We start from the raw sequence: 21,961 nt of genomic DNA, 5'->3' as shown, positions 1-21,961 counted from the left end.
GCCCCTTTTGGCCCCTGCCGCCGCCCGTAGGCCGCGTGACGCGACGCGCCCTCCCATTGGCCGATTCAATAGTCGCGGGCTGCTTGAACGGCGAGAGCGGCGCGAGACTCGGCGGCGGCCGCCGGCGCGACTCCCGCCCGTCCCCTCGCGTCCCCTCCGCCGCCACCACCACCACCATGTTGGCGGAGCAGGAGAACCAGGAGAACGTTCCCCCGGGCGGCAAAGCAGCAGCGCCGCCCGCCGCCGTCACCCGCGTGGCGCTGGGGCTGCTGCGGGGCGGCCAGCAGCGGGCCGGGCTCCCGCCGCAGGTGAGGTGAGGGGAAAGGGGGGAGGCGCCGCCATCTTGGTTCGGCGGGAGCTGTCAGCGGCGGCTGTCAGCGGCGGGGCCGGGGCGGGCTGACCGGCCGCTCTTCCCGCTCCCCACAGGCGGCTGCGCGGGGCGGTGGTGAGGGCCATGGCGCGGCGGCGGCGCGGCGGCCGGTCGGCGGGCAGCAGGCCTTCACCATCCATGTGGACGAGCCGGACGGGGAGCAGCGGCGGCGGCGAGGCGGCCCGGCCACCCAGAAGGAGGAGGAGGAGGCGGCGGCGCTGGGGCTGCGGACGGCCGTCTGTGCCCTCGGGGAGCGGCGGCCCCTCGCCCCCTTGGGCAACGCCATGGAGCTGAGCTTCGGTAGGTGAGGCCCCGCCGGGGCTCCGGCGGGGGCTGTAGCGAGGGAATGGTTTCCAGAGCGAAGTGGAGGAGAACTGGAGATCCTGAAGCTCTTTGGGAAGTGGGCTGGTCTGGTTCGGCTCGGAAGATAGATATGTTTCCAGTTGATGAAACCCAATTTGGTTCCTTTGAGCCTCTACACTTTGATCCCCTACTCTTTGTAGGTAGTATTATGCTTTTAACCTTAACAGGGACATGGGGTAATGGTTTTAAACTAAAAGGTGGTAGAATTAGACTAGATATAAGGAAGGATTTTTTTACTCTCAGAGCGGTGAAACACTGGCACACGTTGCCCAGAGAAGTGGTGGGTGCCCCTGTCCCTGGAAACATTCAAGATCAGGTTGGATGGGGCTCTGTGCAACATGATCTAGTTGAAGAAGTCCCTGCTCATTGCAGGGGGGTTGGACTAGGTGGCCTTTAAAGGTCCCTTCCAACCCAAACTATTCTATGATTAACTGTTGGTACCTCACAAGAGAAACCAGATTATAGACAAGAAGAGCAGCCCTTAGACTTTCACCCTTCGCTGCACTGTAGAGTTAGAAGGGGACTTTACTTGGGCAGATACTGAGACTTAATGGACTTTTCTCCCAGGTAATACCCTGTACTGGTGCAAGTGTTTTGAGCTCTTCCCAGTATGTAAGAAATGGGAGCTGTTGGATCCATCTCCTGTAATACGCGCATGAATATCTGAGGACTGATTTCACCATGGTCCGCTTCTGCATTCTCTAAAAAGCTGTGGTACTCCAGCCCCAATAGCTAGGCTTACAGGATTCACATCTGTGTAACAAGGTAACACAGGATGCACTGAGCACTACATAATCGCAAGAGTTTTCCATCCCTTTATTCTTACGGGGAAGATGAGAAAGGGGAACGGTAAGCTTCCCCGTTGCAGTAGTGTTTTGGCTTCCCTAGAGCCTCCTCAATCCCAGTCTAGTTGAGTGATGGTCTGCCTTCTCTGCCTGCCCAGGAGGCAAGAGACCCACCAGCCCTGGGGAGCCACCATTGGTATACTAGAGAATAGGGTAGTGTCTGCTGCAAGGGAGTGGTCTGACTGTGCCCCTTCTAACATGGCTGTTATCTTCTGCTTAGATTCTCCAAGTATTATGGATATTTCAATAACCTCAGAAGCAGAAGAGAAAAAACCAAATGTTAATAACGTGCCAGACTATATCGGCGATATCCATACATACCTTAGGGAAATGGAGGTGAGCTGCTGTCTCTTCTTCTTTGCATACAGCTTATGGGGGAGAAATTTGGGGTTGAGAAATGCACCCAAACATTAGTTACTACTACAGTGACTAAGTTAAATCTTGCTAGAAATAGAGAATTAAGATGCTGTGTCCACTGCTGTGAACACAAGATTGGTTTCATGTGATAAAGTTGGTTGTGCCATGCACTGAACAGAAGCTGGAAAGCAAGCTTATGGAAATATAACTGATTGATCCTAGACTTAGCATTGTTTACTTCTGATCTGTTTAAACTGTGGTAAATGGAGCTTAAACAGTTGCTTCCCTGCTGGCGCTTAGTCCAAACTCAGTGTTATCTATTGTCTAAACCTACAGGTGAAATGTAAGCCTAAAATGGGTTACATGAAGAAGCAACCTGATATCACAAACAACATGCGGGCTATTCTTGTGGACTGGCTGGTGGAAGTTGGAGAAGAATACAAATTACAGAATGAAACTCTGCACTTAGCTGTGAATTACATTGATAGGTTTCTTTCTTCAATGTCTGTTTTGAGAGGAAAACTGCAGCTTGTGGGTACTGCAGCTATGCTGCTCGCATCGTAAGTGAAATTGTTTAATTTAAAATTCTACCTGCTGGTCTCATACAAGTGGAAATCTTGTGGCTATCATACTTCTGTTGCCTATAGCCAGGCTAACTTGGGAGGACTTCACACTAGAAGAAAAATCAGGAGTTATCCACCTATAAGCTTGGCAGTTTGTATGAAACTCTGCATGCAAGGTTCTAAGCTGTCTTTGTAGATTGCCCTAATGTGGGGATTCATTATTTCTGTGGCAGCAGAAGGCTTCTAAACAGTATTTGAGGGAATATGCACAAGGCATGTGAAAGCAAAGTTTTTCTTGCTCTAATTATTAGTTTAGTGGGTTCTTCTGGAATTTCAGTAACTCTGAGTCCCAAATTGTTCAGTGCTAAAATATCAGGGGGAGGGGCTGTTTGCAAGGGCATGTAGCGATAGGACGAGGGGCAATGGTTTTAAACTAGAGCAGGGCAGGTTTAGATTAGATATTAGGATTCTTTACAATGAGGGTGGTGAGACACTGGCACAGGTTGCCCAGAGAAGTGGTGGAGGCCCCATCCCTGGAGCCATTCAAGGCCAGGCTTGACGAGGCTTTGAGCAACCTGATCTAGTTGAAGATGTCCCTGCTTACTGCAGGGGGTGTTGGACTAGGTGACCTTTAAAGGTCCCTTCCAACCCAACACATTCTGTGATTCTATGATCAGGCCATTGTAACTTTGTAATTTCAAATATTGCTGATCCATGAGCTATAGAACCAAGTGCAGCAAACTAGGTCAGTAACAGTGCTCAGCTACTTCACAAGTCAGAATTTAAATTAGCATGCTGCTTTCATTAAATGTTGCTGGTTATCTGGTTTTCTAGTACTCAATTATTTGCTTATATCTATTTCTCCTGGCAGAAAGTTTGAAGAAATCTACCCTCCTGAAGTAGCAGAGTTTGTCTACATCACAGATGACACCTATACCAAGAAGCAGGTTCTGAGGATGGAGCACTTAATTTTGAAGGTTTTGTCATTTGACTTGGCAGCTCCAACAATCAACCAGTTCCTCACTCAGTATTTCCTACATCAGCAGACAAGTGCTAAAGTGGAGAGCCTGTCAATGGTAAGTAAGAACTACTGGCTCGGCCTGTCTAAGTAGAGAGTTCTGTTACCATTAATGCACTTCACAAGCTCCGTTTCCAAGTCCCAGCAGAAAAGAAAAGAAATGCTGAAGGATTCTTCAGTCCAGGCTTCCCCACCTCCTCCTATTTTTAAATGCATAGTCTCCCTGGGAGAGTTCTGGAGAGTTGTGCCGTGTGGTCCTCCACAAGTCTGAGTTACTCCATTCCTGTCACAGGCGGGCACTTGGCCTGGCTCAAGCACGTGTACTTACTCAGAGCAGGCAGAGATTGATGAACTTGAACTTGGGGTTTGTTTCACTGCTAGATAGTTCCCTCTTTCTTATCTAAAACTGCCACGCCTACCACCCACTTTGGCTAAAAAGGACTTTTGTTTTGGTTTTCCCTTCAACAAGCAGTGAGCTCTGCATCCAGAGGCTAATTTGTAAAGCAGCACGCAGATGAGGTTTCAGCTAAAGTTATATTGAATCCTAACTGCATGGCAGGTTCCTACATGGAAGCCTTTCTCTCATTGTGCAAAGGTCAGACCTGACTACTTTCTTCCCTCTAGATCTTACATACCTCTAAATATAAAATGTAGTGTTGAAAAAGCATGCTCTGGGGACGTTGTTTGACAGTAGCTAACAGTAGATGCTAAAAGAGAAAGTAGGTGGAAACTAGTAAAAGCTGTTTCTCCAACTGATGGCAGGATTGGAAGCTTAAATTAGGGTTCTAGTGCAACTGTCAAATGCTCTTCTACTTCCTTTGGGAAGCAGATGATTCCCTTTCTCTCGTTGCAGTACCTCGGGGAGCTGAGTCTAATTGATGCTGATCCTTACCTGAAATACTTGCCATCAGTTATTGCTGCTGCAGCATTTCATCTAGCAGACTATACGATCACTGGACAAACTTGGGTATGTACCACTAAACCTTGAGACCTCACGCACCTTTATGCATCTTTAGTGTTATTTGTACGCAGTTTTGAAAGCTGGGGACAGGGCTGCAGGAATTGCAGTTAACTGGGGATTGTTCCCTGTGGTATGCGAAAAGAGGTGGGGGGCGACACGCTTTTTCTTGGAAGGAAGAGGCATCCACTGATGCATTCCATTCTGGTCATCCTTCTCAAAGCTGTGAGCGGCTTCCTTGTGATGAGGAAGTGGGCGGTAAGAAAGGCTAAACTCTGGAGGCAAGGAATTCTTGCTTAGAATATCATAGTTACCCGGATTGTTGTAAATCTACACGAACTGCTAAAATCTGAGCAGTGAGTATTAGACGACTTTGTGCTTGAGAAAATGACACTTGGCTAATCTCCTAGAAGAACGGAGTTTCAGCAGGAAGCTAAAAACTCTACCAGTGGTCATCAGCGCAAGCAAAGAGAAATGTTCAAATGTCCCTTTTCCTTTCCTTTTTCCCTCAGCCTGAATCCCTGTGCAAAGTAACAGGCTACACCCTTGAAGACATCAAGCCCTGCCTCATGGACCTACACAAGACCTACCTCAAAGCAGCCCAGCACATGCAACAGTCCATAAGGGAAAAGTACAAGAGTACAAAGTGAGTATCTGCAGAGACGTGCGACAAGCTGGTTGTCCTAGCACGTAACTGCTGAAGGGGGTGGGGGGGTGGGGTTGTGTGCATTTTGGGTCTGCAGTCAGACTCAACTAACCAAATCCACCACGCAAGTGAAATGGTGACAAGACTCCCCAGGTTTTTCGCACAATGTTTTGTTGAGCAATACTTTGTGTTCGCCACCAGGTGAGGAATTTTGATGTTCCTACAGTTAGTGGGCAGGAGATGGTAACTAACACTCCTAAAAAAAAATCTGTTGGCGTGGCAGCCGGACAAGCCCCCAGATGTTTCCTGCCTTGTGAGAAATGTGCTTTGCTGCAGTACATGTGCTGTTCTTTACGGCAGAGCGCACTTTGAGTGAGGTGTCATCCTGCGTCTTTTTTTTTTCCCCCCTCTCTAGGTACCATGGAGTATCGCTTATTGACCCACCAGAGACACTAAACTTATTGTAATAATCAAGAGACTGATCTTTTTAAAAGATGTATATTACAGGAAAATGATGTACAGTTTTAAACATGGTTCAAAATTCTAGATGTGATCACTCAGAATATTAGTACAGGTTTTGATGAGCTTAATTATGAAGTTAGTTTTATGTGGTTTTACTGTAAATCTTTTGTACATGCGATCTTGTTCAGATATTTAGCTGGGGTTTTATAAAAATTTTCTTTTCAAGCACGGAATTAACCATGCAGACCAAGTGAAGTCTGAGACTGCTTATCTAATTATAGACTAAACATTAATATTAGCAGTGCATTATTACAGTAGGGCTCTTTCTCCTTCCAAGTAAGAATGACTTGGACTCCACAGCAGTATTTGTAGCATTTTTATGCTGTCTAGTTTAAACTGAGAGTTAGTATAGATCCAAAATGTGGCTTAAGGGCTAGAGTACTGGAAGAAACTATGTAACAATGAGAATGCCTTGCTGGAATTGTCTCGTTAAGATGTGCCAGTTACTGGAAGCCTTGATTGCTATCTAACGTACTGCCAGATCTCCATCAAGGTAAAGGTTGGACTGCACGGCAAAAACCAGTATACCAGTTCATACTTCTCTCTTCCAGTACATAGAAAGCGGTCTTGCTATAGGTATTTTCTAGTCGACGTGTGAAACTGACGCTAATTTAAACCCGTGGAGTTCCCAGTGATGTGTTAGCTGTCCCGAGAGCCCATCAATACCGACTAAAAAAATTATAGTCATCAGTCTGCTCACCTCGTACCTCTCTAGGGGTGGTGGAGGGATTAAAACTGCAGGAGGGTGAACTCTGTACCCTCAAGAGAAGGGAATGCCTTCTGGCATGGATGGGCTACGTGCAGAGTTCTGTACGTCCCTCTTGCTTGGAAAGGGTTCCTCTCCAGCAAAAATGTAGACCACGTGGTTTTATTTTTCCGTAGTTCTGGAACCGTTACACGAGCAAACTAGCACATAAACATCCACTTGATCTAATGGCGATGACCTTCAACCTGTGTAAATGGAGTGGTGCTACCCTGTACCTGCGGTTCTTTGCATGTAAAGCAGTGAGCACACGGAAGCGGGTTTAATTAAGCCATTTCCAGGTTGGCTAATAAACAATTTTTTACATCTGATGTTGGTGGTCTTGCCAATACCTGAGGGGTACCCACTGAGGGGTAGTACTGCCCTCTTCAGCTGGCACTCATTTCTAAAGCTTTTTGGCAAGGGTGAACCCTGCGCCAACTCAACTTGAAGCCGATTCAGTGCTGTCCATCTGGTTATCTGGACAGCCAGCAGATACCAGTATCATTTCTTCACAGATGCTGAACAGCTGTTATGGTGTGGGTTATTTAAAATAAATTAAAAAAAAAATCATCAGCCCTTTGTCGAGCTGACAAACACGCATTATAGTGAGACAAATCGCCTGTCTCGACTCAGTAATTAAAAACTTGCTGTTCTACCCCCACCCCTCTCTCCAGTCTGAGCCCTCCATGAACCAACTTAGTTACAAAACCCCTCAAGACTAAAGAATGCAGCAGGGGCTGCCTTTTTTGGCCAATCTGAGCTTTTTAGGATGCACTTTGACTCTTACACGTGTTCTAATGTTTAATGAAGAACTGTATGTCACTGGTCGACCATGTTCTCCACTAGCCTTTAGCTTAATTTCAGTAGGTTGCCACTGAAAAGCTACTGAACCCGTGCAGCGTATCATGTTCAGTGTGTAGCATTGGGAATGCTCCAACCTCACAGGAGAGGGAGTTTGTTTATAATACAGGAACACCATTGCCACAGCTGCGACATCGGGTTGTGACCTTGGAAGGGCAACTCAAAACACTGGCTGGCAACTATTCTTTGAAGACAACAGAGCACAGCACTCTTCCCGAGAAACTGGGTTCTGCCTTCCCCTTCTGTTTTGTGGTGCAAGCTGGAAACTTTCCAAGACCACTGAGAAATATGAACTTTGGAAGAGGAGTAACTTAAAGGAGGCTCATGAATTATTTTCCCCAGAGAAGAGCAAGAAGTAGTATTTAAGTGAAAGGACTACAGTGATTTATAGTATTAATTTACTGCTTAATGAAATGTCCCTTTGCTCTGTTTTCAATGGCAGTTGTTCTGTTACTTGTTCCCATAGCACAGAGAAATATTCTCCCTTGCTCCTCGAGATTTGCTTTCAACATACCAATATGGCTTCCTCTGCAGCCTAAAAAAATACCTCTGTCATGGGCTGGCATCTCTGCTCAGTATGATTACGTTCCACTTCCCTCAGCAACAGCTCTTGCTGCTGTGAGAAATACCATCTTTTTCCATCTTCTCATTTTCCAAAGTTAATATGGGACAACTCCAGCTCTTGCTACTAAGCTTTGAACAAAATATTCCAGGTTGTACTGTACTACTGTTTTGCCTATGCAGTTTAACTTCTAGTCCTTTCAAAATAAAGCCTCTAAGGAACATAGGGTGTGAAATATGTGTGAAGAGAGAAACAGCAGTGCAAAGAATACCATTCTTTTTCCTGAAGAAGTTTAAGGTCTTGTGATACTGCAGAAATAAGAAGAAACTGAATCTTCACCCATTCTTGTACTCCCGAGAGTGACTTTGGGCTGCAAGAACCAGCACTAAGAAAACCCACTGATTTAGCTCCTGGGGGAATGGGGCTTTGTGTTCGTCCCTCTCTGAAAGAGCACCACTTGATAAAAGCTTTGCTTGGCTGGGAGCAGTTTACTAGTGTTTTTTATGTTAAATTCTAAATCTGATTTGGGGAATGTAAAACCTGTAACAGTAACTTCTCTCCTGTCACTATTTCATGAAATACTAAGGTCACATGTAAAATAGTCCTACTTTGCTCTTGTAAATATGTGCATGTTTCCAGTTTGACTTGGTTTTCAAACAAAGCAGCTAGGGCAGCTATTTTGGAAACTTCCTCGTCACTTCACTTTGCCCCATTCGAAATCCAGAGCATCATTCTTTGAATATACTTCAAGAAGCATTCCTGTCTGTTGCATGTAATATTTAATTAAACTTTTTAAGAAACTCCATTGCTGAAGTATGAGTTGCTTCTCTATGACAGTTTTGCAGAAGTTCTATGCTATTTTTTTAAGTACATGTATTTCTGTTGATTTTTATACAAAGAGATTCAATGACAGGTAAGATGCGGAGTGAGGTGGGCAAGGTTTCAAGTCACAGCACACCGTTTCCCCCTGTGAAGAGCATTCCAAGGCATGGCAATAGCTACCTTCATTGAGAGAAGCTTTTCCTGGCATTAAACTTCAGCCGTAATTCCTGTTACCACCTGAACGCTTAACTGTCTGCAGTTCAGTTCAGTAACGGCAGAGGCAGTTTCATTAAGAAAACTGCATCTTGCCTCTGCAATTCAAGTTGTAGGACTTGAGTCAGTTCAAGTTGAACTAGGGAGTTTTCTGCTGCAGCCAGATGCAAACCACAGAATTTCACTTACATGCAATTTTTTTTTATTTAAAGCTGTGTACAATAGTTTTATAAAATATACATAAAATCAGGACCAGAGGAAATAAAATTATCTACAAAATAAGTTCAGTAATGATAGAACAAATTATGAATTGTACAGCATTTCTGAAGGAGGGATGACGGCTTTAATGAGCAGCTCTCTTCTTTTTTCTCCTTTTGTTAAATGCTTTTTTACTTGTGTTTTCTTGCTTCGAGTTGGTCTGTGCTCTGTGAGCAAACAACATTTGTATTAAAGAAACGTACTGAACAGTTTTATTTCAAAAGAGCACAGGCGGATCATCCATAGCAGGGCAACCATTGTGCAAAGTTCAAACTTTGTTTCTAGAAAGCATACTCTGCACAATAAGGGTGGCCATGGCTAGTTCAGGGATACAGCAATAAATCTCACTTCTTGGAGAGAAAACGTAAGATTAGCTGTAGGGGAGCATGTAGAATCTCTGCAGCATCTCCAAGGAGGAGCTGATTCAAATCCAGTTTTATGCTCTTACTCCCTTTGGATGTTAGTCAAATATCTATACCCTTTTCAGACAGCTGCAGGTCACCAGGATGACCGGCTTCCTAGGACAGGAGCAAACTGCCCTAGATTTAAAATGCCTCGCTCTCAGTTACCTATGTATACAGTCCCTTTGATAAACTGAGACCTTTCGTGGCCTTGCCAAAATCCTGTGCTTCCTGAAAATACTCCTCACAAACATCTTTCCCCTCCTAATTTCACATGATGGTTACCTTGTTTTCTTTGGTAGTTCCTGTGGTTCCAGAATGACAACTTCTTCCTCCTCGCTGTCGGACAGTACAATAGGTTCATCTAAAAAAACCCACACAAATCCACAAACCAATGAGCAGTTTTGTACAAACAACTTCTGCAATAATAACCACAGCATTTTAAAAGAAGCATTCAGGGTGTTTAACTTGGAGCCCTCCATATACTACAGAAATAAACTTTTCTTTTGAAGAAAAGAGAAGTGCCCAGGTGAAGTGAAAGTAGTAAACGAGCGTAACTCTCAAGTGGAAAGTGGCTACAATGGTTCTCTCTTGCTAAGGACCTCTTTCACATTTGAATTCTAAACTGTTGATAAAGTGATATAATAAGCATTTCTGCTATCAAGATAAATACTTACCCTTCTTAGTTTCCTTCATTGTACTTGTATCCTCAGTTTCCATTTTCTGACATTCTAAAGCAGTTGCTTCACTTTCATCTTCCTCTTCCGCCGCTTCTTCCCTGTCAGATTCTTCAAGGTCTCCCCAGGAGTTCTCTATTCCTTCCCCAATTTGGGCTGTCCCAGGAGTGTGCAATATCGGTTTGGCAAAACTAAAGTAGTTAAGAAAAATCTTGCTTTGCCAGTAAACTCTTTGTATTCTGAGAGCAAACCGGTTGGGTTTTAAGCTGTATCTTTTCTCCCCAGCGGAAAACATCCTTAAAGGGGACCTGAGAGAGACTACTTCTCCAGTTACTGTAACAATCTGTTACTTCAGACTGCAGTTTTGCACTTTGTGCCAGGAATTAAGTTATGTTGATGTTTCCTCTGAAGGCTGTAAGGCTACCTAAGCTGCAAGGAACCTTGGGTGTGCGTTTAGCTTCTAGTAGTGCTAATGCAGGGGGTGGGAAGCCTGGTTTTCCCCTGAATAATGCAACAGAAAAGATACACTTCCGAAGGAGGGTCGGCTTTCGTGATGATTTCTTCTGCTTGTTCTTCCACATTGTTAGTATCAACAGCAGTGCTTTCCATTTTGAAGGCAGTGATCTTTTGATTCGGTATAGATTCTGCAAAGCCGAACTTCCCACCTTCTTTCCTAGTCATTCAGTGACAGACATTATGTCAGGATGTTTCACACTTAAAAATGCTTTCTCTTTTCCAGTTCAAATATACAAATACTTGTTATTTACTTACTATACAAACACAAGTGAAAACAATTTGCTGTTCAAACTACAGGCTGACATGACTTTTTAGTATGTTTCTTAAAAACACCCATTTCCCTTCCTTCCCGAAACACTCACCTAACTTTCTGGTCGTTCTCCAAGGCTTTTTGAATTAGTTCTGTTATTTCTGCAACCTTAACAGCTGTTATTTTACTGCATCTCAGAACCTGTTTGTTATACATACAACAACAGTTTACAATCATGAAAACAAGGTATTTTTAACTGTCAAACATCACAGGAGTCACAAGCACTTAAAATAAAATACGGAACCTTAGTATGAGGCACTGGATACACTATGAGTTGATGCAACAGGTTCACACAACAGCCTCTAGCTATTCATGACAGCGCAGCCTGAAATTAATTTACAGACTCCATCAGCCAAATCACAGGGGAAAAAACCACGCATATCTGACCAAACAGTGTTCCTTTCCTACGTCTCTTCTTCAACATGATGCACAGTACTATGCTCTTCCACTAGGACTAAAAATACATCATCTTTTCCAATTATATCCAACAGGTAATTGATTTCTTAGCTTCCAAACATCAAGGACATTTCACTACGAAGATTACAGCAAAGGAACTAGTTTATATACAAGAGGGAGACTGGTCAAGGCAAAGATTTACCTGATCCTTTATTAGCATAATCCCTCCACTGGACTGCATGGTACAAATTTCACGATGTTTATTCATGGCAATTACGAGGACACCATCCATTACACGTTCCTCGCGTTCACTTGGATCCACCAATAAATAGGTTCTAGAATCAAGTTTAAAGGCAACAGTAAAAATCTGAGGTGAGTTACTACCCTTAAAACAATTAAATAAAAGAATCAGTTTACATATTAGTAATTGCGGTTATATTCTCCTCCCAAAAGCTTTCTATGCTATCTGTGGAAAGCTGCTGGTTAGTTACACCGTGCAGAACACAGAAATATCTCCCCATGGCATCCCACTTCAGATAAAGTATCTTAAGAAACTGGCTTGACAATATAAATATTTTTAGGGCTCTTCTATGTTTAAAATCAATTCTGCAGAATTGACAGTAAGCTGCTCCTGTCAGAAGACTTAAAAATCTTACCCTTGCTGGAAGAAGGCAAAACTGACACAAATAGGCATGTGGTGGATACTCAAGGGGACGGGATCGCGTTCCTCAGGAGTGTACTGTGAAAAGAATTGGCCCAGAAGACAATTATTTACAAAACACATTTAATTTCAAAGTTATGTACTGTACAAAGATATTTAAAGAAATAGAAAACAAAGAAAAAAAAAGGCTAACAAATGTTTAGTCATCTAAATATTAAAAAATTTCTTTTTTAACTCATGTGCAGTTCTTACTGTTTACTACCTACATAGGCATATACAGCACATTCATCAGCCTTATGCTTGATTTGGTCAAAATACGGTAAAATACATATCTTCTACAATTCGTATTCCCATAACTGAGGTTGATAAAATTCAGTATTCAGCAGGCTTCCTTACTATCCTTTCACATTTTGAATAGTAACACATCTATCCTAAAATGTAAGTATCTTGGAGTTTATCTGCTTACACACTTAATTCTCCCTTTTAGACAGATAGAAACAGCTACCTGTGATGATGCCACAACGTTTCTCTGGTAGAACTTACCACAGTTACTTCCTCTCCTTGCACAGACACATCTGGTCTGCGAAAATGACACAGAGCTACAATTCCTGCTATGCTGGCAGCATCAATAATGTTCCCATCATGATTTAAGAGGTGCAGGTCCAGACGAATTTGCCAAACCTGAGGAAACGCATATGTGACTGCTTGGTAATTTGTGACACGATTCTACAGAAGTTATTGTTTTTCAAGATAACTTCATTGTTTTGAACCATAAAAAGAACCAGCATTCAGGGCTGTGCTTAGGAAGATGAAAGATCTCAGTACATCCGAGACACCCAGTGTGCTACATTTAATTATGACAAAATACGTAACACTTAAGTAAACTTTAAACTTTACTCTGCAAAGAAATATTTGAGTGTGCAGGGTCTCAGCTACTTCAGGAAGCCTGTGTAGATATTTAAGTTAAAAACACCTGTAAAATCAGATGTGTGGCTTATATTATCCTAAAATCAGAATTTCTAGTTCCCAAAACAAGACAGAGACCACCTTAAAAACAGACTATATGTATCTTTTAGTTTAAAACCACTTGAAATTAGGTTTTCATACCTTTTCACCAGCAACAACGCAGAGAGATTCAGTATCTATACATTTGGAATTTCTCAGGCATCGTTCTATTAGTCTGTTCAGTTTCACCAATAAATCTGTTTGCCTGTTAAAATAAAGTTAACGCCAACTGAATACGATTAACGCAATATACTTACATGTATCAAAACAGCGGCTCTTATGTCATCCTTACTTAGTCTTTTTAAGAAAGCTACATACCTGCCAGGCTCAAAACCAGGTGCAGCCATCGGTGAGAGCTCAAGATTAAAGAAAAGTATACCTTCGGTGGGACGATTTGGCTTGGGGGGTACAAGTTCACATGAGACTTGTGCAAGAACCCTGCAAAGATACATAAACCACTTAGTCACGGAATTTAGCAGGAAAAAACCTCCTACCACTAGAAACAAAATACATACTTTGAGAAAGCACAAGGTTAGGCTTTTAGTTTGTACTTGTCGCTCCTGACAGTTTCTCATTCAGTGCCTGTCATACATACGTAAAGCCTTGTCAACAATTGAGTGTACCAAATGCAGACATTAGAACATGTCTAAAAATAGACTCAGGCACATGAGAATCTATAACTAAATGCTTATGTAAGTGCGTATACTCCACGTTTCCTCACACAAAAAAGGGCTGTTTGATTTGTGGAAGAGTACGAAATGTAATGCGAGATCAGTGAATAAAGCGATTAAAAATTATAATAATTTTGTATTTTAGAAATTTGTTGTAATCGATAACCAACACAGAAACCCCATCCCTTCCCGTCCCACTTCTCCTCTATGGTCCCATCCTTGAATTGCTACCACTTTTAGGCTTCGGTCCTTAAAATCTGTTTAACGTGACGGCAGCGGGCTTTCAGCCTGACAGCCTTTCCTGAGGCCGCGGAGCCGGCCCAGCGCCCCCGCACCCACCTGGTCTTCCCCAGCTCCACGATGCAGCAGCCGTAGTCGGCTCCGAAGGAGATCCGCACGTTCCGGTAGTCATAGCACTGCCGCCCGTCCAGCCGCTGCGGGCCCAGAGACAGACACACCGGATTAATGCGCCATAACCGGGGGGAGGGTCCGGCCTACCCCCCGGCGGCGGCAGGGGGCGACCCGCGCTAGCCGCCCCACCCTCCTCGGGGACGGGGAAGGGAATGGAAAAGGGGATGGAAAAGGGGAAGCCGGCGACGCACCTTCCTCTCCTCGACGGCGCGCAGGATGAAGCGCCGCTCGCAGTTGGAGAGCGGCGTCGCCTTCATGGCGGTCCCTGAGGCGCGGCGCGAGCTACAGCGGGAGCCCGGCGGCCGCGCGCGCTGAGCGCGTCATCGCCGCGAGCGCGTCATCACCGCGCGACGGCGGGTGCCAGTGCGCAGGCGCAGAGCTCCCCTCAGGGCGGGCTCCGCCCACAGGGCGCTCCCCCCGTGCCGTGAGGCGCCGCTCTCCTCAGTAGATCCAGCCGCAGTTATTGGTCATCGTCCCTTACAGGCCGCTAAAAGACGGGCACAGGGGCCTACTTCACCTGGGACGGGGCTGGTGGAGTAGCCGGCCCCATCGCGGCTCTCCCCGCCCGTCTTCGGCGGCCCTCTGGGCTTGTGCCAAAGCGCCGGTCGTCGGGGGAGCCGTCTGGAGTTTAAAAAAGCGCGTCTCGGGCATTTCGAGTGGATAACGGTGTTGAAGTGCAGTCTTCAAGGGGCGCGTGCTCCCGCAGCCCCTGGAAAACAGCTGAGTTGGTAGCGTGAGCGAGGCAGGCAGTGCTCTAGGCCAAAATGCAGCAAAAGCTTCAAATATTTCAGAGGAACGTCCTTCCCTGTTGTTCTGAAGTGTTGCCCGTAAGTAAAAACTCAAGGTTTCAAGTAAAAACAAGTGTGTGTTACGCTTAGTTTGAGTTGAACTGAGAAAATGGGTTACTGTGTCTTCCCACCAATGTTAAATCCCAGACACTCTGACTTTTCTCACACAAAATTGTTTAAATATCTCAGCTATATTGTCTTTTTAAATCTTGTTAACACACTTAAGTTCTAGTGCAAACTAAAATTGAGTCACATTTCACTACTTCAAGTTTGTGCAAGTGAGGACTGTGCAAGTGAGGACTCTTTAGCCTGGAGAAGAGAAGGTTGAGGGGGGACCTGATTAATGTTTACAAGTATCTAAAGGGTGGGTTTAAGGAGGACGGAGCCAGGCTCTTTTCAATGGTTCCCAGCGACAGGACGAGGGGCAATGGGCACAAGCTAGAACGTAGGAAGTTCCGTTCAAATACACGGAAAAACTTCTTTACGGTGAGGGTGACAGAGCACTGGAACAGGCTGCCCAGGGAGGCTGTGGGATCCCCTTCTCTGGAGATTTTCAAGACCCGCCTGGATGCAGCCCTGAGGGATGTGCTTTAGGCAACCCTGCTCTAGCAGGGGAGTTGGACTAGATGATCTCTAGAGGTCCCTTCCAACTCTGAAGATTCCGTGATTCCGTGCTGTCTTGATTTTTCCGTGCTGGTTTTATGTTTTAAGATTAGGTTAAATGAATATAATCACAAATATTCAGTGTAAAAGAATATTGATGTGATCACAAAAAGGCCCCCTTGGTGTAAGGACAAAAATAAGCAAATAGTTTTCCCAAAAGGCACTATGTGTGAAGCAGCAATAACGAGCAAAATGATGTAACGCTTCCGACTTTAGCCACAAAAATGCTAACATTTAGTGTAAAGTTCTCTCTCATCACAGATACATGGTTGATGGGGTATTTTCCTTGGAGTTTAACTGTCAGTCTTTAGGTAGAAATTCTGTCTTGGATTTGCTTTTTCTATTGTTTTTTTGAGCTGAGTGCTCACAGTATTAGCCCAAAGTTTAGTGTGGCAATGAAAGTGGTTCCCGGCGTTACTATGAAGAAGCACCGCTTTTCCCTCCTGTCACTCTCCGTGTGGGAGCAATCTCCAGATGTTTGATGGTTTTGAGCCTGGCACTGGGCAGGGTGTTAGCACCAACATTAGAGGGGCAATAAAAGAGGTGCCCAGAGACAGTGAGAACAAGCACCACTTTTCCCTCCTGGCACTTCCCATGTAGGATCAATCTCCAGACGTTTCATATCTATTGAGCCCAGTTATGGGGAGAGTGTGAGCCCTACAGTTAGAGGGGCAATAACAACAGTTCCAAGACAGTGAGAACAAGCAACAGTTTTCCCTCCATGTAGGTCTTCATAACTGTAATCAGGCAGAACCCTTGTGGCACTGAGAGCCACCTTTGCGTCAGAGAAAGGTACTCAGGGACTGCAGGAGACATATTGGAGGGTTTGGCTCTGTACTGTTAGACAAAGACGACCTTTTGTGGTTTCCCCCTGCTCTCCTGCTCCGTGGAAAAGGCAGATTGAGACCATGGCCAGCTTCAACTGTGTACAGTAAAAGTATTTCAATTTTAATTTTGTCTGTCTCCTTTCCAACTCCTTTTTGGGGTGCCTGCATGACTTCCAAAGAGGGGGATAACAATTTGGGACAAAATCTTTCCCTTCCAGCCTTTTGAGGACCTTGGTAATGCATTGAAATCGCAAGCAGTAGTTACTACCTGCAGTTAAGAGGACTACATTATGCTTTTGGAAATATTTGAAGGCAGTCTGCTCTCTACTCTAGCAATAGTAAAAAAGAGTTTGTGCCTCCCCACTTGTAAACTGCTTTGAGTGTCTGAAATGCTTGATGTTATGGGTACTGCTGAGATGTGCAGAAGCACAAAGTTCATGGTGCAGAGAAGTAGAAGATAGGCTTGATCTTGGCATTTACTTACGTACATGTGATAAGAAACTTCATCATCAAAAAGAGAAACTCTATGACAGAAGAAATATTCACAGTCCCTGAGAATAGCGTGAACATGCACAGCTTGTGGTGCAAAGACAATGCTTTCTCCCCCTTGGGGAGCCAGTGCAGGCTAATAGTGTACTAGTTTCTTGCTGTACAAGAATCAGAATTCTTCCACCCACCTTGTTGTGTTAGTGTCCTAAGTAATCTTTTTGGCCGTGTCAGTGTGCTAGGTAACCACTGTTGAGGAGCATTCCCCTCACAGAACTTAGTTTCTGTTGTCTGTAGACAGCAGCCAGTGATACTGACCTCCACTGCAAAGTGCCCTGAGATCAGTCAGAAAGCAGAGTAAAATGCTTAGGTAGTATGTTATCATTTTATCATCCATTCAGGTAATGATAGGGTTTAGCAGACTGAGCATGCGGGATGTTCAGATAGGATGTGTGAGGTTGGTTTGGTTTGGCAAGTGCAAACCAACCGTGTCTTTTTCAGTGTCTGCTGCTTGAACATGTGTCTGCCTTGGCTGATATATTTCTTTTGTTTGTCTTTCCTAATGCTCATAGGACACTGAAGGACAATACTGAAGCTGTTCTGGACAGCACAAGAGCCATGAAACAGAACTTGCCTGAGGGAGGAAGATGCCAGGATACCATAGTGATAGTTAACTTAGCGTAAGTCATTAAAGAGGTTTGAAGTAAAAGGCTCCTCTGACAGCTGCCCCAGCAAGGGGAATGCATCACTGAAGTCTTAGTTGAGGATTTTTTTCCTATGCAAGTATTCATCAATGCTGTATTTTGAAAACACTGTGAGAGTGTGTTTTGCTTAAGCCAAAGATCAGGATCATCCTTTTAACTGGTCTTAGTTTTGTTCTGTTCCAGATCAGGAGGTGTTTGATTATAACTATGTGTAAGATGAATTCAAGGAGAAAAATAACAGAAATACCTCCTCTCTTCACAATTTGAGTACAAGAAAACTTTCACTCTTGGTGATGTTTGTATGGTTACAGGAGGAAATGCTGTTAGATCAATTTTTAGGAGCTTGTAAAATTCATGTAAAGAAACAGAGCTGGACGCTAACCCACCGAATGCCGAGAACAGCCTGATAATTCAAGTCCTAGAAAGTGGCTAAAACCTGGTAATATGACAATTCTTTGCAGGTGGCTTTGATGACAACTCTCCACTGAACTCGGTGGAGCAGTTTGACCCATGCAGTAAGAAGGGAAATACGTAGCAGAGCTTACAACTCTGAAGCATTTGATCCCATAGTGAAGAGGTAATTTAAAACTTTTTATTTGGCTTTATAAGACAATGAAATCTGCCTATATGAAAACACAACATAATAGAGTGTGCAGCAGGAGGTTTATCTGTTGTTTCCTGGTAATAATTGAATAACGTCCATGACTAGTGATGCAAGAGTGCTGCTTATGCCACTAGATTCTTGTAAATATTAAAGCACTGTCTCCTCACTCTTTCCATCCTTTGTCCTGTTCCCTGCATTCAATAAGAATTGACATTCTTCTGGTTGTTTCAGTCTGATTTACCAGACAAATAATGAGAATAAACTCAAGGGGTGTATTTTTGTGCAGAGTATACAACTAGGCTGTATAACAGAATTTCAGACACAGAAAATAAATACTTTCAAGTTGCTTGGAAAGGACAGGAACTTCCCCTCCCCGCCATCTTCTTTAAGTGGGAACGGGTGGGCTCTGTGTCACACTGCAGGGCAGAGACAGGCGTGGCTGTGTGCTCTTGTCTCAGCAGCCAGATCCGGGACGTGGGACAAGGATCCAGCAACGTTGTTAACTGCATGTGAGCTCTGCTGCCTCCTCCAAATGCCCGAGGAATGAGAATACGGGAGGCACTGCACAGCTTTTAAACATCGTGTTTTGTACAGCAGGTTAAGAAATAAAAACAATACATTTTCTTTGTGCAAGTGTTACCTTCTGCCACCTGTAAAGGTTTTGGTGGCTGTCTATCAATAATGATATAGAAAAGCTTGTGAAAACACCAAGTAAGAAACTGTGAAACCAAGTAGCCTGGCAGTGCTGCTGCCAGCTGATACATTTCTCCTCTTGATGGGAGAGTGCCAGCACCCGTGGGTGCTGCCTGTGAGTAACTCACATGCATTGGTCCATCCTGACAGCATCCAGGCACCAGAGGGAGACGTGTGTGTTCGCAAGGAAATAAGGTTACAGCAAACACAGTGGTATTCCCCTTGGTGTGGAAAAGCTCTGCTGTCGACCCTGTAGCTGGAAGTCAAATGGTGCTAGGTTTGAGCACCATCGTTAAGATAGATGCTTCTGTTGTATTTCAATTTGCACACCACCACCCGCAACGACATTTGTGCTCAGGCTTCTGGAGGCATATTGTTAAGGGCTGGCAGGAAAACTGCAAAAGTTTACAAGGAACAAGCCTGTTGCCAGTATAGTGGTGTCCACATTCTTAATCTTAGACGGCACCAGAAGTACAAAGATTTTGTGCAGAACTGTTTCTAGAAACACTATTGCTGGAAATGTGATAATGATGTCGAAGTATATTAAAAAAAAAAGTATAGGATTACTGTGGCAACATGCTAATGACTTACCTGCATATAAAGCTATTGTGATTTAACACCAGCAAACTCGTTTTTCTTCTTCCAGTACTGGCAACAGGATAAGGGTGACAAAGATGGAGCCCCCCCAGGTTGAGAGAAAAGAGCAGCCTACCCTCATTCCCCATGGTGAGGCAGCCCTCCAGCAGCAGCAGCAGGCATTAACTCCCACTGCATCTTTTAATTTAAAACTAAACTCGGGATTTGCAATAGCAAAATCATTCAGGATCATGAATTCATTGCATCTAACCATGATGCACATCTGACCCCAAATGTGGAATTGTTACTGCTTCTATTAATGATGTTTTTCCTGCATCTAAAAGCCTTGAACTCACCCATAAAAATCAGGAACCCGAAGAGGTCTGTTAGTACATCCTTTAAACACAAAGAAAAAATAATTTTGTAAGAATCCAGTGCAGTCACTCACATCAGAGTTTCCAGCCTGCTGATTTGAACAGCCTGCTGATATGAACAGGCTTCCAGGAAGAGCAAGACCAGACTCTGGACCACTCCTGACCAGCCCCCTTGGCCGTGTATCTCCAGTCACGACTATGCAGCCAGCACTTATAAGTCACCCTGCTGCCACCCCAGCTTCTGGGAAATGCCACCTCCCCGTCTCAGCTCTCTTGCTGCCCCCAAGTTAGATTTCTACCCGTTTAAGTGAGATTTCTGACCACTACATTAAAATAGGAATTTCTGTTTGGGTTTTTTACAGGACATGCCATAACACCATGATGATGCATGATTATTGTTTATTTCAATTTTGTAAAATACATCCTTTCAAAATAATCTTAAATTCACACCTTATTGTTTACATTCAAAGAGGATTGTGAGAATTCAGTTGTATTTTCACAGCTTTAATTACTTTTAAATATTGCTCTTCCTCAAGGGCATCTCATTCCTAATAGAGCCATGCTTGCAGCAAAACTGTTTGGATTAAACATACTGCTAAAATATTCAGATGTGGACAGAAGACTTTAGAATGCGATGCAAGTGCTACTTGCATGTTTTAAAATGTAAACAAAATATATACATGCATTCTTAGTCCCATCAGAAAGACTATTTCCTCCTGGCTTGATCACTGGCTGAGGGAAAATGATTTCACTGAAATGTCCTCCTGTAGAGGGGGACGCAGTCCGGCAAATAACCAAGCCTTCGCAGAGGGCTCTGCTGCATGGAAGCAAGAGGTAACACTGATCCCAGCCAGGTGCTGGAGGGATCCCGTATGTGTCTCCAGGATCTCTTTTCAGATGCAGTGGGATCTGGGGGCAGTTATTCCAGCGTCAGTGTTGTTAACCCTTGTAGCATGCATGGATGTAGGGCAGACTGAACACGTCAGAAGCAATTTATTCATCAAAACCAAGAAACATCTCTTGCTCATGATCCGGTAAGACTCAGGGGAGCAGTCGGAAGGTTAGTTAAATAAAAGGACAATTGCCACCAGCATGATTGATGGCAGACTCTGAAACCAACACTCCGGCTGAATAGCCTCTTTCTCTGTGCTCCATCGGACTGCAGTCAAGTGCTAGCAATATAGATGCAGACAGACCAGCAGCAATAAGACTGTCAAAGCCCCGTAAAATTATATGAGATTGCTTTGCTGCTCTGAACTTTTGTGCACACTTACTTAAAATCAGGCTGCCTTCCTGCGTCCCGACTGCACGGCCTCAGTTCTGTGTTTTACCTCCACTTGCAACAACATTTTGACTCTGAAATGATTCCATCTCATCTAGGAGTTGGAAAAGAGCTGCATGAGAAAATCCATGTCAACAGGCAAAAACATCTACAAACGGCAGACACTGAGGAATGGGGGGCAGGCCTGGTCGACTCAGGGAAACTCCTGAGTAAATAAAGGTTTGTTAAAGTTAAAATTGAGTGCTCAGAATGCAACACTGATTGCGCAGCTTCCCAACAACTCCAGCCCAATGTAACTGCCCTGAACCACAATGAGAAACAGAAGCAGTTGCGTTTACCTCATTTGCTGCACGTCCTCCGCTCTGTCTGCGGAGACAGCTGCAGGATGCTCAGCCTGATCTTGTGTGATGGGAGCACGGCTCTGACACCAAATGACACTGAGATTGATTTTACAAAAAAGTTGTCATCGAGCAATAAGAATTCAGCCAATTAACTTGTTCAAGCTTAATTAGAACAAATGCCTGGGAAGTCCGTAACTCCAGATTACTCCCACAGTTAAATGGAGCTTTCTATCTTCATTTAGGCTGAAACTGCTTTTAAAACTATTTTCAACATAGCTGCAGCGCACATTTTTGCAAACCCAGTACTTTATTCCAGATGCTCCACTTAAATTTTTTGCTGACTGCTTTTACCACATCTGTATTGGTTTTCTAAACCTTTTCATGTTCTCTCGACTGGAACTGGCAGCAAATAAAGTACTCCGAGCCAGGAGATGAAACTTATATTTGTAATTCTTTCCTGGCTCTGTCAACA

The 21,961-nt window shown here is 44.2% G+C and overlaps 2 protein-coding genes and 1 long non-coding RNA gene across 4 annotated transcripts; 2 read left to right on the top strand and 1 right to left on the bottom strand.

Annotated features, from left to right (window-relative positions):
* The first annotated feature begins 121 nt into the window (after window positions 1-121).
* CCNA2 (cyclin A2) lies at window positions 122-8,609 on the top strand. Its single transcript, XM_054203429.1, has 8 exons — window positions 122-308; window positions 427-670; window positions 1,799-1,914; window positions 2,272-2,495; window positions 3,370-3,574; window positions 4,370-4,483; window positions 4,987-5,120; window positions 5,536-8,609. Exons 1-8 carry the CDS (start codon window positions 177-179, stop codon window positions 5,585-5,587), a joined length of 1,221 nt encoding a protein of 406 aa, XP_054059404.1. The 5' UTR covers window positions 122-176; the 3' UTR covers window positions 5,588-8,609.
* Window positions 8,610-9,024: 415 nt separating this feature from the next.
* EXOSC9 (exosome component 9) lies at window positions 9,025-14,485 on the bottom strand. Its single transcript, XM_054203428.1, has 12 exons — window positions 14,343-14,485; window positions 14,080-14,174; window positions 13,388-13,507; window positions 13,172-13,274; window positions 12,608-12,745; window positions 12,060-12,142; window positions 11,606-11,738; window positions 11,060-11,148; window positions 10,708-10,854; window positions 10,182-10,372; window positions 9,790-9,868; window positions 9,025-9,270 (listed from the first exon to the last, which is right to left on the bottom strand). The coding sequence occupies exons 1-12, from the start codon at window positions 14,406-14,408 to the stop codon at window positions 9,189-9,191; spliced, it is 1,326 nt and encodes a 441-aa protein (XP_054059403.1). The 5' UTR covers window positions 14,409-14,485; the 3' UTR covers window positions 9,025-9,188.
* Window positions 14,486-14,541: 56 nt separating this feature from the next.
* On the top strand, window positions 14,542-19,556 carry LOC128910551 (uncharacterized). 2 transcript variants are annotated; one of them, XR_008466755.1, is made up of 4 exons: window positions 14,542-14,978; window positions 17,488-17,595; window positions 18,081-18,196; window positions 18,682-19,556. It is a non-coding gene; the product is annotated as an uncharacterized LOC128910551 (long non-coding RNA). The 2 variants fall into 2 exon arrangements; XR_008466754.1 differs by having other exon boundaries at window positions 17,488-18,196.
* The last annotated feature ends 2,405 nt before the right edge of the window (window positions 19,557-21,961 follow it).

The sequence above is a fragment of the Rissa tridactyla genome, chromosome 5 (genome assembly GCF_028500815.1).
Source record: "Rissa tridactyla isolate bRisTri1 chromosome 5, bRisTri1.patW.cur.20221130, whole genome shotgun sequence".
NCBI classification, from domain to species: Eukaryota; Metazoa; Chordata; class Aves; order Charadriiformes; family Laridae; genus Rissa; species Rissa tridactyla.
Note: the sequence above shows the minus strand (reverse complement) of the source record. Positions and strands in the feature narration are given on the sequence as shown.

Excerpts from the sequence above, each read along its gene's own strand:
- CCNA2 (XM_054203429.1), top strand. The coding sequence starts at position 177 with ATGTTGGCGGAGCAGGAGAACCAGGAGAACGTTCCCCCGGGCGGCAAA. Across the intron at positions 1,915-2,271 it reads CATACCTTAGGGAAATGGAG|GTGAAATGTAAGCCTAAAAT; the intron begins GTGAGCTGCTGT and ends CTAAACCTACAG. Across the intron at positions 5,121-5,535 it reads GAAAAGTACAAGAGTACAAA|GTACCATGGAGTATCGCTTA; the intron begins GTGAGTATCTGC and ends CCCCCTCTCTAG.
- EXOSC9 (XM_054203428.1), bottom strand. The coding sequence starts at position 14,408 with ATGAAGGCGACGCCGCTCTCCAACTGCGAGCGGCGCTTCATCCTGCGC. Across the intron at positions 11,739-12,059 it reads TTTGCCTTCTTCCAGCAAGG|AACCTATTTATTGGTGGATC; the intron begins GTAAGATTTTTA and ends ACTTGATTCTAG. Across the intron at positions 9,271-9,789 it reads GAACTACCAAAGAAAACAAG|AGCACAGACCAACTCGAAGC; the intron begins GTAACCATCATG and ends GTTTGCTCACAG.